Below are 27,720 nucleotides of genomic sequence, written 5' to 3'. Positions count from 1 at the left end.
GTCCATAGGCTCAACCCCCTTCACTGGGGACCCAAAGCCTAATGCACAAGAGCGGTAAAGTATGTCAGAAGACGGAGAAGAGAACTTTGCGAGTCTTGACGTGGGAGCCCTGTGCACTGAGTACCAGCCAGTTTGGTGAAATGCTGCCTCTTGGACCACTTAGTGGAGTGAATGGAGAAACGTGAGTGCTGATAGAATTATGATGACCGGAATGTTTAAGTGGGTTTATGGAAAGACTCCTTTACCTTCCATAGCGTTTAGCCTAGTGGTGGTCTTGCCAGTGTGAGTCTTAGAAGGTCAAGGAGACACTCCTTGGTGCAGTTGCAAGCAAATTAGGGAGCTAGGAGCATAGAGCCCTGAAAGGTTGGAGTGGCAGAGGGTCAGCAGCCAAGTGTTGAGGCTGCAGTGAGGCTGTGGACAGCTGGGATCACTTTTAGGGGAAGATACCCTAAGAGATGAGGATGCAGGTAAGTGTAGGCTTAGAGGTCAGCAGGTACTGGACAGAAGCTGTATATCAGGTCTTAAGAAATGAAATGTGTGTGTGTGTGTGTGTGTTGGAAGGCAGTTGGTAGGATGGATGTGAAACCAGACAGGACCCTGTGTGTATGTGTGGGTGTGTGTCTGTCAGAGGGCAGTTGGCAGGATGAATGTGAAACCAAACAGGACCCTGTGGGGCTCCTGGGCACAGAGGCCTTTCTGTGTTCCCTGCTTCTAGCTTGTAAGTAACAGGCTTCAGCTTCCATGACCTTCCCTGAGTTTCAGAGGGTAGGTTCAAACAGTTACTAATCAGGGAAGGGAGGGGAGGAGAAGACATGGGAGGAGCAGTCAAGAATCAATAATGCAGCCTTGGGAGAGAGTCTTGGTTCTGCCTCAGAGGATATATGACAATATCTTTAAACTCTTCTATAGAACTAACCCCTAAATGGGAGATACTCGATGAAGCATTGTTCATTCCAAGGAAAGTCACAGTTTGAGCATTCTGAGAACCACGGAAGCTCATTAGGAGACCACCTGAGGCCAAATTAAAGGCGTGCTTACCCCGCACATACACTGACCCTTATCAGCAACCCCACCTTTGAAGCACTGCTATAAGACTCTTCACCAAATACTCCCACCCCCCTACCCTGGTGGAAGACACAGTTTTTGAGGGCACAAGTGTGCTGTGTCCCTTTTTGCCCATGGAAGCTATAAAGCTATTATTTACTATTGCACCTCAAAATCTGTCTCTGAGATTTGATTTGCACAGCAGCTAAGTTTTCAGCATCAGAGGGTAGCACACTGGAACTTGGGTCGGTGAGGCAGACAAATCTGCTGGCCCCGTGTAGTGGCAGGGGTACAGAGTGGCAGCAGACAATGTTAATACCCTGACAGACATCACTGTCACTGGCGGCTGTAGTGCAGGAAATAGATCTTTGTCTCCCCACTGCCAAGTTCTTGACTGGAACCCCGATAATAAAGGGCAGATCAGCAAGAGAAAAGCATGCAGATTTATTGGACACAAGTTTTACACGACACAGAAGTTTTCCTAAGGCAATGAGGACCAAAGAAACAATTAAACCTGCAAACTTTTATGCTAGGTTTGATGAACAGTGGAACGTTGGGGAAAGATGTGATGGGACAGAGGTTATGAGGTAAGGGGAGCAAACTGGCCGAAGCTGAGCAAGGCTTGTTCATGCAAGTTCCTCTCTGTGTCCTTTCATCTTTGGAAGATAAGGATGCTCTTTCCTCTGGGTATAAAGGGGGCATGTTTCACATGAGGGTTTTATGACCTGTTTCAGGGGAAGGTCAGAAAGTTTTTCCATTACATGCTGTTTCTAAAATTCCTTTAGCTTAACATACTCCTCACGCCAAGCTGCCATATTTTGGGGTTGCCCCAGGCACAGCATGAACACTGAATGAGTAAATGAAAAAATGCGCCTGCCTGGTGGCTTCCCTGGTGGCTCAGACAGTCAAGAATCTGCCTGCAATGTGGGAGATCTGGGTTCAATCCCTGGGTTGGGGAGATTCCCTGGAGGAGAGCATGGCAACCCACTCCAGTTTTCTTGCCTGGAGAATCCCCAATGGACAGAGGAGCCTGGTGAGCTACAGTCTGTGGGGTCGCAAAGAGTCAGACATGACTGAGCGACTAAGCGCAACAGAGATGCTGAGAAAGGGATGGGAGAGGAAGGAGTAGCCCCTGTCCTGGGTGATGTATCCTCTTGACATTGCCAGTTGGCTTGACCCTGTCTTGACCCTGCCTCTGTCGGTCCCTCCCAGGGTCACTTCTCACCTCCTCGTTGGCCGCATGGCGCACGGCCAACTGCACACATTCCAGAAACACAGCGTGACTCGATGTTAAAATTGCACGTTACAGCCTGGGCCTCTCCTCCAGCATCCAACCTACCCGTTTCTCTCTCCCACTGCTGCAGCTGCTGACTACCTGACTTGCCCGAAGTCTCCCCCTTGACCTGAGGCAGGGAGTGGACTAGAAAAGTTTACTAAGCCCTCTGGAACCTGGTTTTTGTAGCCTCCATCATTCAGGTGTCTTCAGTGGGTGAGGGACACGTTCAATGAGAAATCAGTCGCCATGATACACACAGACCCAGGTGTCCATGAAAAGACATTTTCAATGCCATCGTTATTGTAACACAAGAGCAAAAGAGTGAACAGACAAGGAGATATATTTCAGTGAATGTGTAGAGTTTAAATGTGACTCTAAAATTCTTTGGCAGTCTGGTCTCACCCCTTGAATCTGGGCCCTGGGACTCTCGGACCAATGGAATATGGCAGAGTTCACAGCACAGTTGTGCCAGCTGCTGAGTCCAGGCCTTACAAGAACACGTGTCTTTGACTTCTTGTTGTTTGGAACCGAGCCACTGTGCTTTGAGGAAGCCAAGCAGCTCACAGGCCACAGGTAGGTGTTCTGGCCGACAGCCTCGGATGAGGTCCCAGTAGACGGCCACCATCAACCACAGGTGTGGCCTTACCCGGTTTGGGCTCCCAGCCTGTGAGCTGTCCTAGCTGATAACTGTGGGAGCAGTGAAATAGAAAGTTATTGAGCTTTGTCCAGACTGCCTGAACTAAATAAACCTCTGTTGTTTTCAGTCACTAAATGTGGGGAGAGCTTATTTTATTCATTCATTCCTTTCCATGCTGCATAACTTGCGGGATCTTAGTTCCCTTACCAGGGATGGAACCTGGACCCCAGCAGTGAAAGCGCCAAATCCTAACCACTGGACTACCAGGGATTTCCCTGGGGATGGTTTATTACAACTGCAATATATTACTAATTCAGAATGCAATCACAAGTACCAAAGAGATGAAAGAGTGAGAAAGTATAAACAGCTAGAATGTTTATTCTCCACCCCCCACCCCCCGCCCCGCTCCTTTATAAATGGGAAGGGAGAAAGAATAATGAAGCCTTTTGAAGAGGGGATAGGACACGAAGGAAAGATGACAAAGTGCTAAATGATACCTTTCAAAATAGACACAATTAAAAAGGGTTAGGAGAAGTAATTGAACTTATTTAAGAAGAAACACCTGCTATCCCACGCCCCTGTGTTCAGAGATGTTACACATTTTTTCTATTTCAAGAAAATTTAAATAATTACAAGCAAGGCACAAAGAAAAGTATCAGGAATTAGAGTAACAATGGTAGAATAAAGCCAGATGATAAATTCTCTCTCTGGAATTTTTTTCCCGCACTACCAGCTGATTTTCTGGTTCTCTGCATGCCAACTTAATGAGAAAAACGAAACAGTCTTTTACTATTCATACAAACACTTCTAATACTGCATATATGGATTTTCCCACGTCTGGTGTTTTCACTGTAAGCATGTTTGTCACATGCTGCCTAGTGTAGCCAAAACTAAATTAAATAAATGAAATTTTAAAAATTCATTCGATTTGGGGCTTAAATGTAACACACCCATGGTCTCTCTCCCGCCCCCTCAACATCTCTTAATTAGCAAGTGGATAACCAAAGCCTTAAAATTAATTATAAGAAAAAGTTACAGCGGAGATAAAGTTTTCAATCAACTATAACGACCTGAATAGGAGGGAATGACACTCCTGACCACTTCAGTGCCATTTCTAAAAGCATCAACTCATCCATTTATTCTGAAAGCATTTACTTCCACCTGTTGGCTGTTGGATGCTGGGACTACAAAGATGAATGAGACACAGAGCCTGGCCTTACACAAGGTACTGTTTGGCATATAGAATCAGGTTCAAAAACAATCTAATACACCTATCATGTCAGAGGAGAGAGAAGAAAAAGCTGGCCTGCTCAGAGGAGCTGCAAAATGGTCTCAAGAAGGTGATTTTGGAAGGATCTGAAGGATGACTTTTCCAATGAGTCAACTCTTCGCATGAGGTGGCCAAAGTATTGGATGGCTGAATGGCATCACTGACTCGATGCACATGAGTTTGTTTGGGTGAACCCCGGGAGTTGGTGATGGACAGGGAGGCCTGGCGTGCTGCGATTCATGGGGTCGCAAAGAGCCAGACATGACTGAGAGACTGAACTGAACTGAAGGATGACTTGCTCACAGGAGGATGGACTGCAGGGAGCGGGAGGAGCCCAGCAAAGGCACAAATGTGGGAGGCTTGTCCTTCCATATTGCTGGTATGAAGGGCATGTTCTCATTCAAAGCATTGAACAAGTATTTGAATGCTAGGCTTGAGCACTAGAAGTCATTAACCAAGGACTAGGGCACATTTAGGGAGGATGCGCCACGTTAAGTTTGAAGGAACTGGCAGAGGTGAAAAAGAGGGAAGAAGCATAGGAAAGAGTTCTAGGAGGAAAACATGGCAGGAGATGATGTCCTTGCACGGGAGACCTACCACGGGTCAGGCCCTGCTTTAAAGGGCTTTGTGCATACTATGACATTAAACACACATTATAGGGCTTCCCTGGTGGTCCAGTGGTTGAGAATTCGTCTGGCAGTGCAGAGGACACTGGTTCCACCCCTGGTCTGGGAAGATCCCACATGTCGCAGAGCAAGTAAGCCCATGTGCCACAACTACTGAGCCTGTGCTCTACAGCTGGGGTATTGCAACTATTGAGCCCACCTGCCCTAGGGCCTGTGCTCAGCAGCAGCAGAAGCCACCACAGTGAGCAGCCTGCACACAGCAATTAGAGAGTAGCACTCACTCACCGCAACTGGAGAAAAGCACATGCAGCAAGGAAGACCCAGCACAGCCAAAATAAATAAATCCTAAAAAAAAAAAAAAATACACATTGCTGTCTCCTGGGCAACAAAAGAATAAAACTCATCAGGTAAATAACATCCCCATGGTCTTCTACTTGGTAAGTGGATAACCTGCCCTGGTTATCTAGTTAGAATGCCGTTTCTTGTAACCTGTATGCTACACTGTCTTCCTAGCTGTTCAGAGAACTATCGGTTTTACGCGATGACTGAAAGAAATCACAGGTCTGGTAGACATGTCTCAGGCAGAGAATTGATACTGGGAGAGGAACCCTGGGAATAATAATGCAAATAGATAAGTTTGTGAAACACAGTAATAATTCTATTTTTAGACGTACTTTATTACCAGATTATTTATGGTGCCATTTACTAAATGGAGTGTTGGATTTCACGGGGCTTAACTGGGTTGAAGTTATCCAGACATCAGTAACCCACATCAAAACCAGGACGAATCAAGAAGTAATTCGAGTTTTCTGGCGTTCTCGCCTCAACAATCTAGAATCTAGGGCACTATTCTAGGATGATCCTCCTCCTTTTTGGTTCGAAAGATATATCTTTTCGTGATTTTTCTGGTCGAGGAGGCTGTCTGGCCACGCTGCGGCTCTTGGAGAGCAGGTGATTACTGATCACTAGTGTTTTCTGGGCGAGACAGTTGCGCTAACCCCCTCCCCTTCCCCCGCCCCCTCCTCCTCCCAGTCTGGAAAGGTGCAGGATCCGCTAAACCGTGCATCGCACAGCGGCGGCCGGAGCAGACGCGGGATGGTAGCGCGTCCCCAGCAGAGCAAAGGGGGGCAGCGAGAAAGCCTGGGGAAGGTACGGGCGGGGAGTCGGGGTGCAGACACCGCCGGGAAAGAGCAGAGGGTCCATTGGGCGGGGGAGGCAGTGGCCGAGTTGCAGGTGTGGACGAGGCTGCCCCAGGCCCACCCTTTGCAGCCGAGGGGGCGGGGAACCGGGCCGCGGGGGCCCGGAGACTGCGGACGGGGCGCGATCACAGGGTGCTCGCTCGCCCCCGTTTTCCAAGGACCCGGGGGACGGGGCCTTCGCCCGGGGGCCCGGCCTGCCGGCGCCAGCACCGCAGCGCCCGGGACGGCCGCCACTGCGGCGCACTGCCGGCCGCCAGGGGGCGGGAGCGGAGCCTCGAACAATGGCCGCGCTCGGCCGCGGGCCGGCGAGAGGAGGAAGGGAGGGAGGGTCGGTGCCGGGCGCGCGGCGCAGGTCCGCGGGGGTTCGGGGGCGCGCGCGCGCGCGTGCCGGGCGGGCTGGGGCGCGGGAGCGGCTGCGTCGGCGGGAGCGCGCGGCGCGGGCCCGGGAGGGCGCGGCGGGAGCGCCCGAAAGGCGGGCGGAGGCGGGGGGCGGGGAACCCGAGGGGTGGAAGCCGGCGGCGGCGGCGGCGGCGGCGGCCGAGCGGGGTCAGTTCTCTGTAGTGTTTGCCAATGTTGGAGTCGTCTGCAAAGTGTCCCCGGCGAGAAGGTAAATACCCTCGTTGGGGGCGTCCTGGAGGCCCCGACTTCCGCCCCGCCGGCGGAGGAGACAGAGGGCGCTGGGGAGCTCTGCGGGTCCGCGGCGCGCGGCGAACCCCGAGAAGAGCGGCCCCTTGGCGGCCTCCCCTCCCCCGCGCCTTCCCTCCCTCCTCGGGCCCTCTCGGGGCGGGAGGGGGAGGGGAGGAGGATGGCGGGGGGCAGGGAGCCGGGGAGGAGGTGAATGAATTGGGGGGGGGCGAATGTGGAGGGGGTGGGACGACACAGGTGTCCAGAGGGGAGGAGCCGGGAGGGAGGCGAGGAGGCCGGCACGAATGGATTGAGGGGGGCCAGTGGGTGAGGGGGAGCAGGGACCCGGGAGGTGGGGGTCGTAGGGGGGCCGGGGGGGTGGGAACGGCCGGAAGAGGGGACTGCGGGAGAGGCGACAGTGCGGGAGAGGGAGGGGGAGGGTCCCTGCGGAGGGGAAGGGAGGGGAGACGGGTGGGGGGGGTCCATCCTTGGAGTGTCTGCCAAGAAGGGGCCCGGGGGGCGCGGGAGGATCGGTGGGGCGGGGCGGGGGCGCGCGGGGGGCGGGCGGTGGTGGCTATTTCTGTATAATGGGCAAGTGATGAAGACGTAAGGCTCCGAAATGGGGAAGGTAGGTGGGGCCGAGGGGGGCAAAATGTATCCTATGATACGCAAGTTGTGCCGTGGCTGCTACGAACTACTACGGTGAGAGCTCGGCACAGAGGGGTGGTTGGCAGCTAGTGACCTTGCCGAGGTGAAGGGAGTTGGGCGGAGAGACAAAGATCGGTTACAGAATCCACCCGGAGAGGACGGAGCCTCCCGTCCTCGGGGGAGAGCCGGGCACTGTGTGGATTGGGTCCAGGGGGGTGTTCCGCAGAGGCGATCGGGGAAACGCTTCAGCTGGGATCCTTCTGGAGAGGGGGCGGGGATAATGGCCTTGGGATCTGAAAGTCCCTGAAAATATGTGCAGAATTTTGCACTTGCTGAGAATTTTCTTTGGAAAGGATCTTTACTTGGGGTGACGCGTTTCCCGCACCCCCCACCACCTTCCCCAAAAGGTTTAAATCTCCTTGGGTAGAGAAGGACCATTCAATTAGCGGAACATACTAAAGGATTTTAAGTTGGGTGATTCCTGCAGAAAAGATGAGATGATCTTTTAAAGGTGTTTAACTGTTAGCTGAAAACCTTCAATTTTAATGTTTGATTTCACGATTTTGGGGAACTTTGAGCATTAATCACTTTTTCTGATGCATCCTTATGTTTTAAGGAAGCATGATGAATATTTGAAATCAAAACTGTGATGGGCACGCGGGATAATAGTAACCTTGTAGGAGAAAAGATTGCAACATTGCTCCTGGAGGCTATTTCTTCTCTGTCCTTGCGTTCTCAAGATGATTCACACATACCACGGTGTACTGAGCTGCAGTAGGAAAAAAAAATCTTGTTTAATAAAACCATCAAAATCCAGATACTCTTGTTTTGTAATTTGGCAGGTTTTTCATTTTTCAATTTGTATTTTATTGCAAACCAGAGATAACACATACCACTTGAATTGTAAATTTGCTGCATTTTGCAGCAGGCCTACATTAAATTTGTGAAACTTAAAACAAACTATGTGATGTCTACGGTTTTATCCTAATATGTTTTCAACTCAAGGCACCGATTGCCACATTGCATTCCATGGCAGTGTAGTTTGAAATTTATTCCTGAGTGATCATTAGTTGGTAGGACATGGTTCAGATTTCTTCACCCATCACTAAAATTTTCTTTAAAAATCTGTGATTTGTATTTGTGACAATGTTGCTGTATATTCCAGGTTTGCACTGTTAACTTCAGATAGACTGCCATGTAATTTTTAAGTTACATTTTTTTATTTGGAAATAATTTCAAGTTTACAGAAAAGTACCAATAATAAGAATAATGCAAAGAGTATTCTTGTAACCTTAACTCAGAGTCACCTGTTACCATTTTACAATTTATCATTTACTTTCTTTCTGTCACACACATAATGTATTTTTTCCTAGACCATTTGAGGATAAGTTACATACATCATAGTTCTTTACTCTGACATAATTCAGCATGGAAGACCATGTAAATTTCACATTTTAGCTTACTTGCCATGCCTGGAATGAAATTCTAGGAAGGAGAGGCTTGGTCTGGTTTTCAACAAAGCATAAGACTATCAAAAATATCTAAGCTGATTATCAGTTATTAGTATACAAACAGTATAGAAAGTGAGGTTGAGTGGTTTTTCTGTATTAGAATCAGGTTCTGAAAGTTATAATTGGCCAATGTGTTGGGTTTTTTTTTTCTCTGTAGTTAACCTCCTCTTTACATCTATTTCTGTGTCTTCTTTTCTTTTGTATACTTTGAGCACTGGATATCGGATCATTTATGTGTATAGATCATAATAAAAGTCTAGATATTGCAAAATTGAATTTTGTTATTATTAGACTGAATAGTGGAGAAATACACACTATAATCAGATCATATCTAGATATATTCATGCCTTTTCTAGATACTCAAAATATTAGGTATGTGTATAGAATTCATAATAATTATAATTTATATTTTTGTGTCATCGATTTTGAGTAATTCCCTGAAGTTCTATATAGGATCCTTGCCATTATTGTTTTAGAGATCAGGCCCTTTGTTACAGGAATATTTTTAAGGACTTGAGTTCTTTATAATTTAACATATAATGGAGGGAAGGGGACTTTGAACCAGACAAAACTGAGTTTTAATCCTAGTGATGTGACCATGGAGGAGTGACCCAACTTCTAGAAAAACGGAGGTATCACCTACATTCCAAGGTGATGAGGATCAAAGGAGGTAATATAAATATGGCAAAATATGGCACCTGATATTTAAAATTGGTGTCTGATAACTATTTTCTTTTTTATTTGGCTGGTAGTATGTATGTGGATGTTTTCCACTGGAATGGTTCATAGAGTGAGACTTCTCTAGAATATATCATAGATTCTTTGTTGTTATTTAGTCCCTAAGTTGTGTCTGGCTCTTGCAACCCCATGGACTGTAGCCTGATAGGCTCATCTGTCCATGGGATTCTCCAGGCAAAAACACTGACGTGGGTTGCCATGCCCTCCTCCAGGGGATTGTTCCAACCCAGGGATCAAACCCAGGTCTCCTGCATTGGCAGGTGGATTCTTTACCACTAAGCCATCTGGGAAGCCTTCATAGTCTCTAGGGCACTGTTAAAATATGTACCAAATTGTTCTGTTTTTCTTACAGAAAAATAGTTATTTGTGGTACTTTGAAAAGAAATGAAAATGAAAAACTTTTTTTAAAACACTTTTTAAGAAGCCCATGAAAATTTTAGAGTAAGAAGCTTTGAGTTGGTATTCAGTTTTGTAGTGGCTTGGAATCTAAGAATGGGAATAGTAAATGTTTTGCTTTTCATATTGTCAGATGAGACACTGAAGTGAGGGTTGCCTGTCGGTTGTGGGATAGGTGTCAATATAAGATGTTGTATAGATATAATAATTTAATAATGCCATTTTATAAAGCAGGATTTAATTGTTGAGGATTTTATAGATTTAATTTTGCACAGCTTTCAATTAATCAGATGAGCAGAATGTGATTCATAATACACCCAGCAAGTGATAATAGCAGTACATTTCAGATTCACGATGGACCTTTAATTCTTCATGAGTGGCAGGTCCCCTCCAGGTAGTGGTGCCTTGTATCCATAAACCATCCTGCCTGTTTTCACTTAGTAGCTTGGAATCTGGAACTACATGTCCTGATGTGCCTGACAGGGTATCACTGTAGGGCAATTTTGGGACACGTGAATAGGTTTCTCTAAAAGCACATAGTTGTAATTGGAATGAAAGGTAGCTAGAAACTTTTTGACAGATGAAGGGAAGGTGGATTTTATGAAGCTGTAGGCAGTATAAAATGCTCTTCATTGTATTGATATGACTTGATATTTTTATCAGATTCTTTTAAATATAGGACAGTAGATGTGGCATGTCTTTAAAGAAGAAATGAAGTTAAAGAGATGTGCTATGGTGGGCATTCCAGATTGTCTGTGGAATAGTTGAAATCTTTATATTGGTATAAATCTAATATAACTTGTTTGTGAAAAAAACTAAGTTCAGAGTTTTTATCCTGTGACTTCCCAGAGTGCTGTTACAGACTGATAGTTTCATGTTTTAATTTATACAGATCTTTATAATTGTGAAGGAAAGGCTTACAGAATTTTTAAAATTGTATCGTCAGTTTTGAGTGAATAGGTGCTTTTGTTTTTGCTTCTTCATAAAACTGCCTTTTGTATATCGGAAGATTAGAACTTCCGCTGTATTTTATTGTGCCTTTTTCTCAGGATCAGCCACCAGTGTTGCCAAACTCTAATATTGAAGAAACACATACAGGTCTATAGATAAGCATTGTTAACTTGTAGAGGCATACATGAAAAACAAAATGAGATTTTTTTAACTTTGGTAAATTCTTATTAAATAATGTTAAATTCTGGGAAGTAAGGGATATTAGATCACTGAGAATGCTTTTAGTAGTTAATTCATATTTTAATGTCCAAGTGAACTTTTTTTGATTAAAAAAAGAAAATTGGTTTGGTTTGTAGTTTTACATATTGGTGGTGTATTTTAACACCATTTCACTAATGCTGTACTTTTTAATGATTTTCTCTTGAATAAAATGTAAATGTTTAAGTTTCATAATTTACCACTTTCACATTCTAGCATTAATTATTTATTAATGTTGAACAGGGAATTGATTTTTTGGGGTTTGCCTAAATATATTAGTTAACATCTAAAGCATCATAGAATTATAGAACTTTAGAGTTGACCAGGACTGTATTACTTATTGCCGCATAACAAATTACACCAGAAATTAAGAATTTAAAACAGCAAATATTTATCATCCCAGTTTCTGTGGGTTAGAAATCTGGGTGCAGTTTATCTGGGTGCCTGTGGCTCAAGGTCTCCTAGGAAATTGCAGGTAAGCTGTTTCTGGGGCTGTGATCTCATCTGAAAGCTTGACTAGAGGAAGATCTGCTTCTGAGTCATTCATGAGACTCTTGGCAGGACTGAGTTCTTGCAGTGTCTTGGACCAAAAGCCTCAGTTTCTTCTGGGTTGTTGGCCCAAGGTGTCCCTCAGTTCTTTGCCATGTAGGTCTGTTTACAGGACAGCTTACAACGTGGCACGGGCTTCCCACAGAGCAAACAGGTGAGAGGGAATGAGAGCAGGTGACGCGCAGGAGGGTAATGATGGTCTTTTTATAACTCAGTCTTGGAAATGGTAGTTTGTTATTGCTGCTTTCCTCTATTCGTTAGAGGCTGCCTACCAGAGGACTTGCATTTACTTTTCAAAAATTAAAAAAGAAAAAAGAAAATAGAAGCAAGAGAAAGAACTCTGAAGATACACAAAGTAATTTACCAAGGCTCAAAAGGCAATCTCCTGAAGAGCTTGGACTAAAATGCAAATTCACCGGTACTCAGGCCTTGTGCTATTTCTACAACATGCAGTTCTCTTGAAAAATGTAAAAACTGACATAGATGCTGAGGTCACTATTAGATAATTGAAAACTTTCAAAGGCATTTTGAATTGACTCTAGTTTGTCATCTTGAAAAAATGGTAGTCAGAAATGTATATACATATAAACACATGCATATTCATATGGTGTCTGTATATACGTATCTCAAGAACCTTTGCTTCAGAGGGAAAGTTCAGTATTAAAATTTTTTAGTATAAAAGTTTCTACACAAGTGATTGAATTTAACTTGCTGTATATAAAAGTTGTGATAATTTTTTGGGGGGACTGTAGATAATTTTGTGTCTTAACTTCTACCATTACAAGGTCCATTTATTTATAAGTTTGGGTTTTCCTGCCCTTCTTTGCTATCTTTCTTTTTGGTCACGAGATTTGTGGGATCTTGTTTGAGCCCTGGTAGTGAAACTATCGAACTGTGCCCCCTGCAGTGGAAGCACGGAGTCTTAACCCCTGGACTGCCAGGGAAGTCCCTGATAGCTATTTTTAAGTTACATGTAGAAGAGATTTGCCACATGAAGATAATACAGCCATCGCAAGGAGGTCAGACCCATAAGGAAACAAATCCAAATGTAAGAATGGGATGTGTCACAGTGGTGATTTTCTTTTTGAAAATGTTATATAAAACTTTAATATGCATGCAGTTTTTTGGTAATGATATTAAAGCCAGAAACAGGAAAAAACCAAAACTAGGTAGCCTTACCATGTGCTCTTTTCCACTCCACCTAAGAGAGTATGCATGTTACATCTTCAGGCTTAATTTATCTTATAGAGGATGGGAACAGAGCTGTTTAAAACCTTACTGGAGCAAGGGAAGTATATATTCAATATTAATCTGAAACTTTTAGATTGTTTTAACAGCTTCACTTTTGCTGAAATTGTTGTAGAACTCTAGAACCAGAAGAGACTTTGTTCAGCCTAGATCTGCTCCATCCAGTATGGTAGCTAGTCGACACTTGTGGTTAAGTTTAAATAACATTAAAGGAAGTTTAAAATTCACTTTCTTATTTGTTTTAGCCACATTTCAAGTGTTCAGTAGCCACATGTGGCTACCAGCTTGGACAGTGAAGATCTAGAATATGTTTATCATCATAGAAAGTTCTACGCTGATCTAGATCTGCTCCATTATATATTTGATTTTTGGTCACGAACATGTGTTTAAAGTGCTAATCATTGTGATCACCAACTAAGTTGAACTTTTATTTCTTCATTTTCGTTTTCTAGTTTTTGGAGCCGTGAGGGATACAGCACTTTGGTCAATATTGTTTTAACATGCTTCAGATAAATCAGGTGAGTTTGTGTTAAGGCATGTCACTCTTATATGGTGCTTGGGCCATAAATTGTAGAGCATTTTAACTCAGCTTTCCTATGACCACCACCTGACCACCAGTTTATAGAGCAGTTACATACTATATATTTGTCATAGGAAGGCTGCAGGGCAGGTTGTGTAAGAATTATAGCAATAGTCCTGAACGCTGGTAGATTTTGAGTGTTAACAGCAGAAGGTTCGTCTGTTCTTTCTGGTGTCACATCCCTCCAGGACTTGGTGTATTCAGGAGTCATGATCTAGCTTCAGTAGGTGGCAGTTCTGCAGACTGGAAGTACTTTCAGTGACAAATCTTGTGAAGTAGTTGTATCAGTGCTTTAGAAAAAGATTGCTTTTTCTGGGGTGCTGGAGAAGGCTAAAAGGAAGTGCTCTGCTAAATAAACTATAGCATATAATGCCTTAGACTCACTGTAAGAAATAGTTTTCTTAGGTCTTGGCATTTCTCCAAGAACTTTATACATTTAATCTTACCCTTTCTGAACAAAAAAGGGTATTGTATCATAACTGTAATTTTACAAAATTACTTTATTTCACATTTGCAAATCAAGAGAGGAGTAATTAATTTCACTGCAAGAAGAAATTACATTTTTTTGTGATTTGAGGGAGTAATCCATGACCTCCCGGCTAATCCCCGCTCCATGAAGTTCACCTTGCCTAAGAAATCTCCAGTTCCCCTGCCTCACGTATCATTTCTGAGTCAATGACTTTTAAGTTTATACCTCATCGAGACCTCTTTTCTGAGCTTCAGACTTAGGGAGCAGTTACCAACTTGATCTCTTAGCTTGGATATCTTTCTGCGTCTCGGACTTAATGTGTGCCTAGGAAACAGTCTAAATGCTTCAGTGAAACTAGACTCTTTTAGGTCCTAGGTTAAGCATGGTTGTTCCTGCTTTACCTCTCCCTGGCCCTCTTCTCACTCTCCCCCCACCCACCTCTTGCCCTGTGCTTGGTTCAGTTGACTCACAGGCCTGGGATGTGCTCTCATAACACCCTGCCCTTTTATTTAATGACGCTCTGACATTTGAAATTCTGTTCAAATAGGTAATGTTAATTAACATCTGTCTTCCTTGTTACTTTGTTTACTGCTGAATCCCCAGGTCCTAGAATAGTTCTTATTGTCTGTGATATTTACGTATTTGCTGGATGAGTGGGTGAATGGTGCTAGGGTTGCCACTAAAGCAGGGAGATCTCCATCCTTGTCAACAGTAACCATAATTGTGTTGTAAGTTTTGGTATTGTATGATGCTGCTTCACGCAGATGCCATTAATGTAAATCTCTCCTTTATGCAAAGTTATCTTTGATGTTTTCCTTGAATTAGGCAGTTTTCTTGTGTAGCAAATACTGCTTTCCTCAAAGACATTACTCCACAGGCTAAAGGGAAGGTACTGTGCTTAGCGCTTCCTGTGCCTTCAGGGTTGCCGTCAAGTCCCACTGGCTGCATTGATGGCGCTTTATGGGATGTGACTTACAAACGGCGCTGTAGGTGTGAAGTTCCCCCTAAGTGACTGTATGAATACCTGCTGTTAATTATATGGGTACAGTAATTCTACCATAGATAGATAGAAATTATCATTTGTTTTATGTCAGACCATGTCATTGAAAATTATGGTTTATGGATCAGTCCTAATGAGGATTTACTAACCCTCAGTGCTGCTGGTCATGTTGAACCAGGCCTTGCAGACAAAAACTAGGCAACATTCTGCATGGCCACAGCAGTTCCCTGCACCTTGGCTAGAAATTGTCCACAGGGCCAGGAGACAGACATACTTTGCTTGTAGCAAATAAGTATTTCTCAGCTCGCTTCAGGACCCTCTCTTGTTATTGATTAAGTTTTATCCTCCCAAACTGTTCAAGTCTGAGAGAAAAAACTAACCTAATTTGGAATAGTAGAAGTTATAGAGAACATTTCCTCTTTGGCCAAACCTAAAGTCACATTGAATTTTTAAACTTACAAGTGATTTTTATGTTTTGTTATTTTCATGGTGATTGCTTTCGTATTAGAGAGAGAGTTCTCAAGATAAATGTGAAAAGATATGAAAAGGCGATTGAAGCTGGCATCTTGCAGCAGTTGAGATTTTTCACTTTGTGATTTTCAGTATTATCTTTAGGATTAGTAGATAAATTTTTATTCGGGAGGTGTTTTGTTTCTTAAAATGCCTGATTAGTACTAGCAAATTATTCCATATGTGTTCCTAGAACTAATTAAAAACTAGAGTATTGAATACCGAGTTACTTGGTATCCTCTTTGATATTATATTGTCTCTAGCTGACATTATTACTAAGGAACATAGGAATGTACCATGTTCTGCTGCCATAATGATACTTCTGCCTTTAAATTGTTCTTCACAATTTTACTTTCACCTTTTAAAAGTGTGTGTTGTTATGCATGTACAACTCATGCAGAAAAATTAGGTGGTATAGATATGTAAAAAGGAAAAAAAAATCACCAGTAATTCCATTATTCTTTTACAGAAGTAATCACTGCTAACATTTTGGGGTGTATACTTCTAATTTTTTTTCTATGCAGTTATGTTTTTATGTGAATATGTATTATTTTAAAAAAACTGGAATTATGTAATACATAATACTCAAGTGATTTAATCCATAGTTTGAAAGTACTAAAATTTATTTAATCAAATCCTTATTGTTGGACAGATTTTGTATTATAGTTAATGCCACCATGAGTATTTTTTTATATACACCTGTGTTCCTTTGTCCATTATTTTCTTGCAATTAATTATTAGAAATGGAAATACTATTCAAAGGAATATGCAGATTTTAAAGATATTTGATGCATAAATACCAAAAATACAAAATTATATCTATTAGAAGTTTATCAGAATGCCTGTTTCCTTATTTCTGTGACAAATTTTCTGTCTCTGTCAATCTGTCTGACAAAAAGAGATATTTTAATTTGAATTTCTATGATTTGCTTACATTCTTCTGTATTTTGGCTTTTGTGAATTGCTTATGTTTTCACTGGCATCTTTATCTTTTTATTTGTAAAAATTCTTTGGATTATATCCCCTTCAGAATTTTCTAAGTTAGTCATTAGTTTATTTATTTTTTTCATTCATTCAACAAATAACTGATGGTAACCTGTGTTTCCAGCATACTGTACTAAGAGTTTGGATCTTTCTTCCTGATGTTTCATTACTAGCCCTTAGGGCTTCCTAGTGGCTCAGATGGTAAAGAATCTGCCTGCAATGCAGAAGACCCAGGTTTGATCTGTGGGTTGGGAAGATCCCCTAGAGAAGGATATGGCAACACCCTCCAATTTTCTTGCCTGGAGAATTCCATGAACAGAGGAGCCTGGTCAGCTATAGTCCATGGGGTTGGGAAGAGTCATACACGACTAAGTGACTAAGACTTTTACTTTGAGGGAAAGGAAACCATTTCAACATTAAGCTGCAGCAAATATAAATTGAGAAGCCACATGTGCTGTGAAATGATACTTGAAAATTAGTGACTGAAATAGGGCAAATGTTTTCGGATTAGTTGGTGAGGCACACTTGACTGGGCAGTTTGTCTCAAGGGGTTGGTAAGTCTGTGTTAGGCAACTGTAGTATTGGGAGAGCCCAGCAGCAGGGATTTAATAGAAGTCTAAAGTGGTGATTCCTTCTAAAGAGGTTTGGTAGTTGCTGTTGGGAACATGGAAACTAAGGGGAAGCTTTAAGGCCTGATTGAAGTGAAGTAGGAGAATAGGGAGGACAAAATAGAGTTTCAGTGCCAGAAAAGTTGAGAATCCTATAGAACAAGAGGGAGCCAGGTATTATAGAGAAAGAATAAAGTTGTATCAAGGTATACTGTAAAGTGTAAAGCCAGGGTTTGGTCATTAAGAAACAAAAGGTCTAAAGTTTAAGGGATAATGATAGTATCCCACAGGTCTGTTGTGAGGAATAATTGGGACAACAAAGGCCAGATGCTTAGCATTGGTCCTAGCACTCTTGTTCTGTAAAAATTACTATGACTGGTATTGTTGCTATTGTTGCTCTGGAAATTGTTGGGAAAGGAGGGCAGATGTTTAAGTTGGTCATTAGAGTAAGTAATTGTTTGGGGAAGTGAAGCACTTGAATGTTTCTCAAGGCAGGTCAGCTGCAAGTGCTCTCTTCTTTCTTACCATATGCCCCAGAACTGTCCTTTTCACTTAAAAGCTGCTGGTACTTACTCTTAGTTATTTTTCTTCAAAGTCTGTCTTTGGAGTAGGGTCCACAGTCTGCCCATCCCTTTTTAAAGTCACAGGATGCAGTTTACAGTTAGGGGATTAAAAAAAGTAGTAATCACAGGGAGGATAAAATGTTTAAGAAAGATTTTGGCTTTCTGCCATGCTGGCGTAACAGGATTTGTCCTCTAGATAGCCAGCTTCCAAGATAGCCCCCAGTGATCTCTGCCACCCTTGTGTTAATGCTCTGCCAGGTCTGGCCAGTAGAATATGGTAGAAGTGACGGATCGTTTCCAGGGATGGGTTATAAAAGACCTTGTGGAAGACTTCCCTGGCAGCCCAGAGGACTGTGCTTCCACAGAGGGGGCACAAGGTCAGTTCCTGGTGAGAAACTAAGATCCTGCATGCTGCGGAGTGTGGCCCCCAAAAGAAAAAAAGCTCTTCTCTTTCTCTCTGTGTCACCCTGCATTGCTCACTCTGAGAGTAGTTAGCTGCCATGTTGTGAATAGCTCACTGGAGAGGCCCACATGGTAAGAAATTGAGGTCTCCTGCCAACAGCTAACAAGGAACGGAGGCCTTTAGCTTACATTGTGTGATTGAGCCTTCTTGGAAGCAGGTCTTCTAGCCCTTGTGAAGCTTCCACCCCAGAGACTGCTGGCCCACCACCATTTGACTGCAGCACCATGAGAGATTCTGAGCCAGAACCACTAAGCCAAGCTGGTCCTTGACTGCTGAACCTTAGAAAGTAGATTTAAAAAATGCTTATTTTTTAAGCCACTAAGTTGAGGGTAATTTGTTATGCAGCAATAATATACTCTTTCTGCTTAAAAAACTTGAAAGCATATATATGTGTGTGTGTGTGTGTGTGTGTGTGTGTGTGTATGTATGTGTGTGTGTATATATATATATATGTGTGTATATATATGTGAACAATGGTTTTTAGACATTGGATGACAGGTAGCAACAGACTGTGGTCTCTGAGAGAATAGAAACACATGGAAGTAAGCCCTTCTATTGCAGTAGTTTGAAACAGAGCCAGAGGTTGTTTGCATGCTGCAGTAGAAGGAGGAGGAATCAAAACAGAACCAAGTTTTGTTGGGATTAGGAAACAAAGATAAGAGTTCGGGAAGGCCAGGGTGGTTAGAATTGTAGGTCGGAGTACCAGAGAGAAGGGAGCTGTGGGGAGAAGTGGCAAATATATAATCAAGAGTGCACTTAAGCATATATGCATTCTAAAGTGCTTCAGAGGGTTCTTCTTGAGTCTTTGGCTCAGTTCTGATCTGTAGATGCATGACAGGACCATATCAAAGTCAGGGAAAGAAGTACTGGAGAGTAGTAAGAAAAGAATTTCTGGAGCTCACACGAGGCTGGGAATAGTTTGTGTTTCCACTGTCTAGTTTATAAAGACCTTGTAATACATAGGGTATTGGAAAGTCTTCAGAAGACTCCAAGTGATCCCAAGTAATTTAACTGTGCACCACAACAAAGTCCAAAACTATATAGAGGAATGCCACACAATCCAGAACCTAACATATAAAATTCAGTGTTTGTCATCCAAGATTAAAATGCTGCCTCACCTTGAATAAGGGATAAAACATCTAGACAGAAGATCAGTAAGGACATAGAGGACTTGAACAGCACTATAAACTAATTAGAGCTAATGGACATATACAAAGCATTCAGCAACATCAGAATACAAATTCTTACCGAGTGCACATAAAGCATTCTCCAGGAATAGGCCATGTGTTAGGTCACAAAACAAACCTCAGTATGTTTTGAAAGATTGAAACCGTACAGAGTATCTTCTCTGGTCACAGTGGAATAAGGCTAGAAATCAATGACAGAATACAAAAAAACACACAAATATGTGGAAATTAACCAACATACTCTTATTAAACAGCCAGCAGATCAAAGGAGAAATCATAGGGTAAATAAGCAAATAAAGACAAATGAAGGCTGTATATTGTCACCCGGCTCATTTAACTTATATGCAGAGTACATCATGCGAAATGCCAGGCTGGATGGAACACAAGCTAGTATCAAGATTGCCGGGAGAAATAATCAATAACCTCAGATATGCAGATAATACCACCCTAATGGCAGAGAGCAAAAAGCCACTAAAGAGCCTCTTGATGAAGGTGAAAGAGGAGAGTGAAAAAGCTGGCTTCAGAAGCATTCAAAACAATAGGATCATGATGTCCAGTCCCATCACTTCATGGCAAACAGATGGGGAAAAATGGAAACAGTGATAGACTTTATTTTATTGGGCTCCAAAATCACTGCGGACAGTGACTGCAGCCATGAAATTAAAAGACACTTGCTCCTTGGAAGAAAAGCTATGACAAATCTATACAGTGTATTAAAAATCAATGAAATCACTTTGCTGACAAAGGTCCCTATAGTCAAAGCTATGGTTTTTCCAGTAGTCATGTACGGATGTGAGAGTTTGACCATGAAGAAGGTTGAGGTGCTGAAGAATCGATGCTTTTGCACTGTGGTACTGGGCAAGACTCTTGAGAGTCCCTTGGACAACAAGGAGATCAAACGAATCAGTCCGGAAGGAAATCAACTCTGAATATTCATTGGAAAGACTGATGCTGAAGCTCCAATACTTTGACCGCCTGATGTGAAGAGCCAACACATTGGAAAAGACCTTGATGCTGGGAAAGATTGAGGGCAGGAGGAGAAGAGAGCGACAGAGGATGAGATGGTTGGATGGCATCACTGTTTCAATAGACGTGAGTTTGAGCGAACTCCAGGAGACAGTGATGGACAGGGAAGTCTGGTGTCATGCAACCATGGGCTTGCAAAGAGTTGGATATGACTGAACGCCTGAACAACAAAGACAAATGAAAATAAAAATACAGTATACTATAACTTAGGGGAGTCAGTAAAAGCAGTGCTCAGTGGGAAATTTATAGCAGGAAACACCTACATTTAAAAAGGACAATCTCAAACAAATAACCTAACTTTTCACTTTAAGAAAACCAGAAAAAGAGTAAATTAACCCGAAGCCAGCTGAAGAAAGAAAATAAGATTAAAGTGGAGATAAAATAGAGAATGGAAAGCAGTATAAAGAATCACTGAAACTAAAAGTTGGTTCTTTGCAAAGATAACTGACAAGCTGGACTGACAAAAAGAGCAAAGATGCATATAACTAAAATGAGAAATGAAAGTGGGGACATTACCATGACCTTAAAGAGGTAAAAGAATTATTAGAGAGTACTATGGCTCATAGTGGAGAAGGCAGTGGCAACCCACTCCAGTACTCTTGCCTGGAAAATCCCATGGATGGAGGGGCCTGGTAGGCTGTAGTCCATGGGGTCGCTAGGAGTCGGATACGACTGAGCGACTTCACTTTCACTTTTCACTTTCATGCATTGGAGAAGGAAATGGCAACCCACTCCAGTGTTCTTGCCTGGAGAATCCCAGGGATGGGGGAGCCTGGTGGGCTGCCGTCTATGGGGGTCACTCAGAGTCAGATGCGACTGAAGCGACTTAGCAGCAGCATGGCTCATAGTACAGTTGTATGCCAACATATTGGATAACCTACATGAAACGGACAGATTTCTAGAAACACAGATTACCAAAACAGACTCAAGAAGAAATAAAAAATTTCAACTGACCTATTAGAAGTAAACAGATTCAGTTTTTTTTTAAATCCCTCCCAAAGAAAAGCCCAGAACCAGATGGCTTCACTAATGAATTCTACCAAACATCTAAAGAAGAATTAACACCAATCCTTCTCAGACTTTTCCAAAACATAGGAGAGAAGGGAATACTTCCTAATTCATTCTATAAAACCAGTATTACTCTGATATCAAAGCCAAAACAAAGGCACCATGAGGAAGAAAAAACTGAAAATCAGTATTCCATATCAGTATAGGTGTAAAAGTCCTCAACAAAATGCTAACAAACTAAATCCAACAATATATTTAAAGGATTGTATACCACAGCCAAGTGGAATTTACTCCAGGAATGCAAGAGTGGTTCAACATAGGAAAATCAATCAGTATAATCCACTACATTAATAGACAATGGAAACCCACACCACACACAGATAATCACCTCCTGTGTGATACAGAAAGCACTTGGTAACATTCAACACCTATTCATAATAGAAACACTCAAAAACTAGGAATAGAGGGGCACTTCTTCAACATGATAAAGGGCATTTATGGAAAACTCACAGGTAGCATCCAGTTTAATGGTGAAAGACAAAAAAGTTCTCCTTATATTCAGGAACAAGGCAAGGATGCCTGTTCTTACCACTGCTTCAGCATTGTACTGGAAGTTATTGCCAGGGTAATTAGACAAGAAAAAGAAAAGACATCCAAATCTGGAAGGAAGAAATAAAACCATTTCTACTTGCAGATGACATGTGCCATGTATATAGAAAATCCCAAAGAATCTATGAGTACAAAGAAAAAAAACAGAGCTAACGAATTCAGAAAAGCTGCAGTACAAGATGATACAAAATACAGTTCTGTTTCTCTATACCAGCAGTGTAGAATCCAAAAAGGAAATTCAGAAAACAGTTGCATTTATAACATCATCCAGAAGCATACAGAAATTGGAAGACCTGTATTCAGAAAACTATATAACAGTGTTGAAAGAAATTAAAGAAGACTCAAGTAAATGGAAAGATATTTTTTGTTTATGGATTAGAAGACTTAGTATTGTTAAGATGGCAGTACTATGCAAAATTGTCTGCATATTCAGTATAAAGTCTGTCAAAATTCCAGTGACCTTTTTTGCAGAACTTGAAAAACTGATCTTCAGCTGCTTATAGAATTGCAGTGGGCCCAAATAGCTAAAGCAATCTTGAAAGAGGACAGAGTTGGACAGCTCCTACATACTCCATTTCAAAACATACTGTAAGTCTACAGTAATCAAAACAGTGTGGTTCTGGCGTAAGGAAGGAGGACCAATGGAATAGAATTGAGAGGCTAGAAATAAGCTATTACGTATATGACCCACTGATTTTTGACAAGATTGCCCCAAACCACACAGCGCAGGAAAGAATAACATCATCAATATATAAGAGTTCTAAGACAACTGGATATCTGTATGCAAAAGGATAAACATGGACCCCTATCTCACACCACATACAAAAATTAACTCAAAATGGGTCAGTGACATAAGAACTATAATTCTTGTAACTCAACAATAAAAAGAAACCCAACTGAAATGGGTAAAGGACTTGAATAAATAGTTCTCCAAAGAAAATGTACAAATGACCAACATGAATGTGAACAAAAATACTCAGCCTCTTTAGTAATTAGGGAAATGCAAGCGAAAACCACCATGAGTATCCTTTCTTGCTCTCTAGGATGGCTGGAATCAGAGAGACCGACAATAACAAGTGTTGGTGGTGTTGTGGAGGAAGCAGAACACTTGTACTATACTGGTGGGAATGTAAAGTGTTTTATTTTCTGTAGAAAACAGTTTGGGATTTCTTTAGAGTGTTTAGCATAATATTACCATGCAATTCCACTCCTAGATATATACCCCAGAGAATTGAAAACAGTTATTCAAATATATGCACACACATGTTCATATTAACACTATTTATAATAACCAGATGGTATAAGCAGCCCAAATGGATGGATGAATGGGTAAACAAATTGTGGTACATACACACCATAGAATATTATTTATCTGTAAGAAAAGATGACATACTGATACATGGTATAATGTGATGCTCCTCAAAACACTTTTACTAAGTGAAAGAAGTCAAACACTAGAGTCACATATTATCTGATTCCATTTACATGAAATAGCTAGAATAAGTAAATCTATAGAGACAGAGTGCAGATTGGTGGTTGCCAGGTCCTGGGGGGTAAGGATAAAAGAGGAATAACTGGCTAGTGGGTATGGAGTTTATTTTGGTGTGATAAAAACATTTTGAAACTAGGTAGAGGTGGTGGTTGCACGACATTGTGGCTGTACTAATGCCCCTGATATCTTCACTTTGAAATGGCTAATTTGATGTTATGTCAGTTTCATTTCTATTAAAAAATTAAAATGCTTGCAAAGAAGCATGAGAATATAACCATAACTAGGGTAAAAAAATTAATCTCTAGAAAGAGACCCAGAAATGACAAAGATGATTGATTCAGCAGACAAAACTGTAAAAAGAGTTGCTATTAATAATGCTGTCAATGTTCAGGAAGGTAGAGGAAAATAGGAAAACGATGAGAATATAAATAAAAGGTATGAGTAGACTTAAATGGGAATTCTAGCAATGAAGAATGCAATATCTGAAGTAAAAAATACTTGATGGAATTAATAGCAGACACTGTAGAAGAAAAGGTAAGTGAGCTGGAATATGTAGGGAATAGCAGCTAACCAAAATGAAGCAAAGAGTGAAAAGACAGGAAAAAAATGAACAGAGCATCTGTGAGCTATTGGATAACATCACAAGTCTAAGATAAATTAATTAGATGTTCAGGAGAAGGGAGGGGGAACAGGAAAACATTAGACCAAATAATGACTTTTCCCCTGGAGAAGGAAATGGCAACCCACTCCAGTATTCTTGCCTGGAAGATCCCATGGACTGAGGAGCCTGGTAGGCTACAGTCCATGGGGTCGCAAAGAGTCGGACACAACTGAGTGACTTCACTTTCACTTTTCAATGACTTTTCCATTAAATATTATGGAAAAACCCAAACCAATTTATTGGCCAATCCAGTATAAACTTCATAACTGTGTAAAGCTCAGTGAATCTAATTTGAGAGAAACAATATTCAAATGACTGAAGATCAGTGAAATCAGTAAAGGGAAATCTTCAAATCAGTCAGGGGGAAAAAAGACATTATATATAGAGAGAAAGAGATAAGGATGACAGTTTTTGTTGGAATGTACAAGCCAGAAAAGAGTCAAATGACATTTTAAACATACCATAAAATACTTGTCAACTTTGGATTCTGTTCCCTCTGAGAATGTTTTCTGAGAAGTTACTTGTCATACAAAAGAACTTACTACAAAACAGACTTACAGACATAGAAAACAAATTTATGGTTACCAAAGGGAAAGGTAGGGGAGGGATGAGTTAGGAGTTTGGAATCAACAGATACACGCTACTGCTGCTGCTGCTGCTCCTAAGTCGCTTCAGTCATGTCTGACTCTGTGTGACCCCGTAGACGGCAGCCCACCAGGCTCCCCTGTCCCTGGGATTCTCCAGGCAAGAGTACTGGAGTGGGTTGCCATTTCCTTCTCCAATGCATGAAAGTGAAAAGTGAAAGTGAAGTCGCTCAGTCGTGTCCGACTCTTCTCGACCCCGTGGACTGCAGCCTACCAGGCTCCTCCCGCCATGGGATTTTCCAGGCAAGAGTACTGGAGTGGGGTGCCATTGCCCTCTCCACGCTACTATGCTTAAAATAGATAAATAACAAGGACCTACTATATAACACAGAGAACTGTATTCTATATCTTTTAATAATCTATAATTGAAAAAGAACCTGATGAATATATGCGTATATTTTTTATATAAAACAATCACTTTGTTGTACACCCGAAATTATCAGAACATTGTAAATCAACTATACTTCAATAACAATATATTCCAGAGGAAATGAGAAAGAAGTGACTCTTTTGTTTAAAATTTTTTAATTATTATAAAATATTCAGTATATAACACAGAACTTAACATTTTAACTATTTTTAAGCTTCATTGTTATAGAGTTGTTAGGTTGTATCTGATTGTTTTGTGACCCCATGGACTGTAGTTCACCAGACTCCTCTGTCCATGGGATTTCCAGGCAAGAATACTAGAGTGGGTTACCATTCCCTTCTCCAAGGGACTTTCTCGACCTAGAAGTTGAACCTGCATCTCCTACATTGGCAGGTGGATTCTTTACCACTGAACTACCAGGGAAGCCCATTTTTAAGTGTATAGTGACATTAAGTACATGAACAGTGTTATGCAGCTATCACCATTATCCATCTGCAGAAATTTTGATACTCCCAAACTGAAACTCTATACCCATTAAAGCACTAATTCCCCATTCTTCAATCCATCAGCCCCTGTCAACCACCATTGGCTAATACTCTGTTCTATGTGTATATCACATTTTGTTCATCCATTCATCTGTCAGTAGATATTTGGGGTGTTTCCACCTTTTGGCTGTTGTGAGTAATACTGCAGTGAGCTTGGGGGTGCAAGTGTACGTTCAGATGCCCACTTTCAGTTATTCTGGGTATATATCCAGAAGTGAAATTGCTCGAGCCTATGGTAGTTCTCTGTTTAATGACTGTTTCCCATAGTGGCTGCACCATTTCACATTCCCACTAATAATAAACAAGAGCTTCAAGTTCCCCACATCCTCACCAGTGCTTATTTCTCTCCTTTGTTCCTTCCTTTTTCCCTCCTGCCCTCTCCTCCTTGCTAATGGCCATCGTACTAGATATGAAGTGGCATCTTAGAGTTTTTATTTGCATCTTTGATATTAGTGATGTCTAATGTCTCTTTATTTGCTTGTTGGCTTTTTGTATGTCATTCTTGATGAAATGTCTATGCAAATACCTTACCACTATAGGAAAAATTTTAAAGAATGTCCTTCAGGCAGCAGGAAAGTGCAAAAGATGAACAAAGAAAAAAGCAGAAATGGTCATTACTTGGGTAAATGTATAATCTTTTTTTATTAATCTTTTTGAAAGGTAATTTATTATTCAGAGCAAAAATATTAAACTATTGTAAGGCTTATAGCATACAAAAAAGTACAGTGCATAGTAACAGCTTGAAGGTTGAGGGAGAAATGGAAGATATTAAAGATTTTAATGCCCTTCATTAGGTGGTACAATATAAAGGTAGATAAGATATATGTCATAAACTCTAGCAGTTAGTAAAACACCAAGACAAAAACTTATAGCTGATAAGCCAAAGCAGTAGATAGAATTGAATATATAAAATAATTAAGTCAACAGAAACCATGAAAAGATGAAGGGACCAAAGACCAGATGGGAAAAATATAATAATATGATAGGTTCAAACCTAGTGATATTATATAATCCCATTAAATGTAAATAGTGTTTGCTTCAGCAGCACATGTAAAATTGGAACGATACAGAGATGTACAAAGATGATACATCAATTTGTGTGGTGTTTCATATTTTTAAAAAAGTAGTGTTAAAAACCATCCTGATTTGAAGGCTGAAATTGAATTAAAAAGCAAGATCTGACCATATACTTGCCTCTAAGAAATAGTAACTGTAAACACAAATAGATTAAAATAATGGAAAAAGACATAACAGATTGACTTAGTTGAAAGAAACTTGGACTGGTTTTATTAGTATTACAATAGGTTTCAGAGCAAGGAATATTTCCTACCTGGGTTAAAGAAGATCACTTCGTAACAATAAAGGGATCAGTTAATTAAGAGGACTATTAGTGCCAAATCTTTTGTTGTTGTTGTTGCTGTTTAGTTGCTAAGTTATGTCTCACTCTTTTGCAACCCCATGGACTGTAGCCCACCAGGCTTCTGTGTCCACAGAATTTCCCAGGAAAGAGTACTGGAGTGCGTAGCCATTTCCTTCTCCAGAGAATCTTCCTGCCCCAGGGTTGGAATCCAGGTCTCCGGCATTGGCAGGCAGATTCTTTGTCACTGAGCCACTGGCAGCTAGTAATAGAATTTCAAAACAAACGAAGCAAAAACTAATAGAAATTCAAGGAAACACTCACAATTATGGTCAGAGATTTCAGTGATCCCTCTCAATAACTGATGTAACAAATTGACAGAAAAAAAAGTTTCAAAGATGTAGTTGACTTGAATAACACTGTCAACCAACTTGACCTGGCTGCGTTTACAAACCACTTTATACAAGAAGGTCAGGATACCCATTTGTTCACAAGTTCATACCGAACATTTACCAAGATAGACTGTATTTTGGGCCATAAAACAAATCTCAATAATTCAGAAGGAATCAACTCCTAAAATGAACCTTCTCAGATAACAGTGCAGTTGAATTAGAAATTATTAATAGAAATATCCTTGGAAAATCTACAATATTTGAAAATTAAATAGCA

At 41.4% G+C, this 27,720-nt stretch overlaps 1 protein-coding gene across 18 annotated transcripts in view; it reads left to right on the top strand.

Moving 5' to 3' along the window:
- Nucleotides 1–5,784: 5,784 nt before the first annotated feature.
- The window catches only part of STAU2 (staufen double-stranded RNA binding protein 2), a 306,987-nt gene continuing 285,051 nt past the window's right edge, over nt 5,785–27,720 (top strand). For 7 of the 18 annotated variants that reach the window (XM_061438997.1, XM_061438995.1, XM_061439008.1 and 4 more), the window contains exon 1: nt 13,428–13,493. Coding sequence is in view for 8 of the 18 variants with exons in the window: in XM_061439010.1 (XP_061294994.1) it covers nt 5,949–6,002 (54 nt within the window). In the remaining 10 variants the exon portion in view is untranslated. Of the gene's footprint in view, nt 5,805–5,888; nt 6,003–6,507; nt 6,660–6,982; nt 7,004–7,284; nt 7,305–12,280; nt 12,776–13,427; nt 13,494–27,720 lie in introns of those variants that run through there. The other 11 variants (XM_061439006.1, XM_061439002.1, XM_061439001.1 and 8 more) reach the window with 11 other exon arrangements.

Source organism: Bos javanicus, chromosome 14 (assembly GCF_032452875.1).
Source record: "Bos javanicus breed banteng chromosome 14, ARS-OSU_banteng_1.0, whole genome shotgun sequence".
Classification (NCBI taxonomy): Eukaryota; Metazoa; Chordata; class Mammalia; order Artiodactyla; family Bovidae; genus Bos; species Bos javanicus.
The sequence above is the reverse complement of the archived record's forward strand: the minus strand, read 5'-3'. Positions and strand labels throughout refer to the sequence as shown.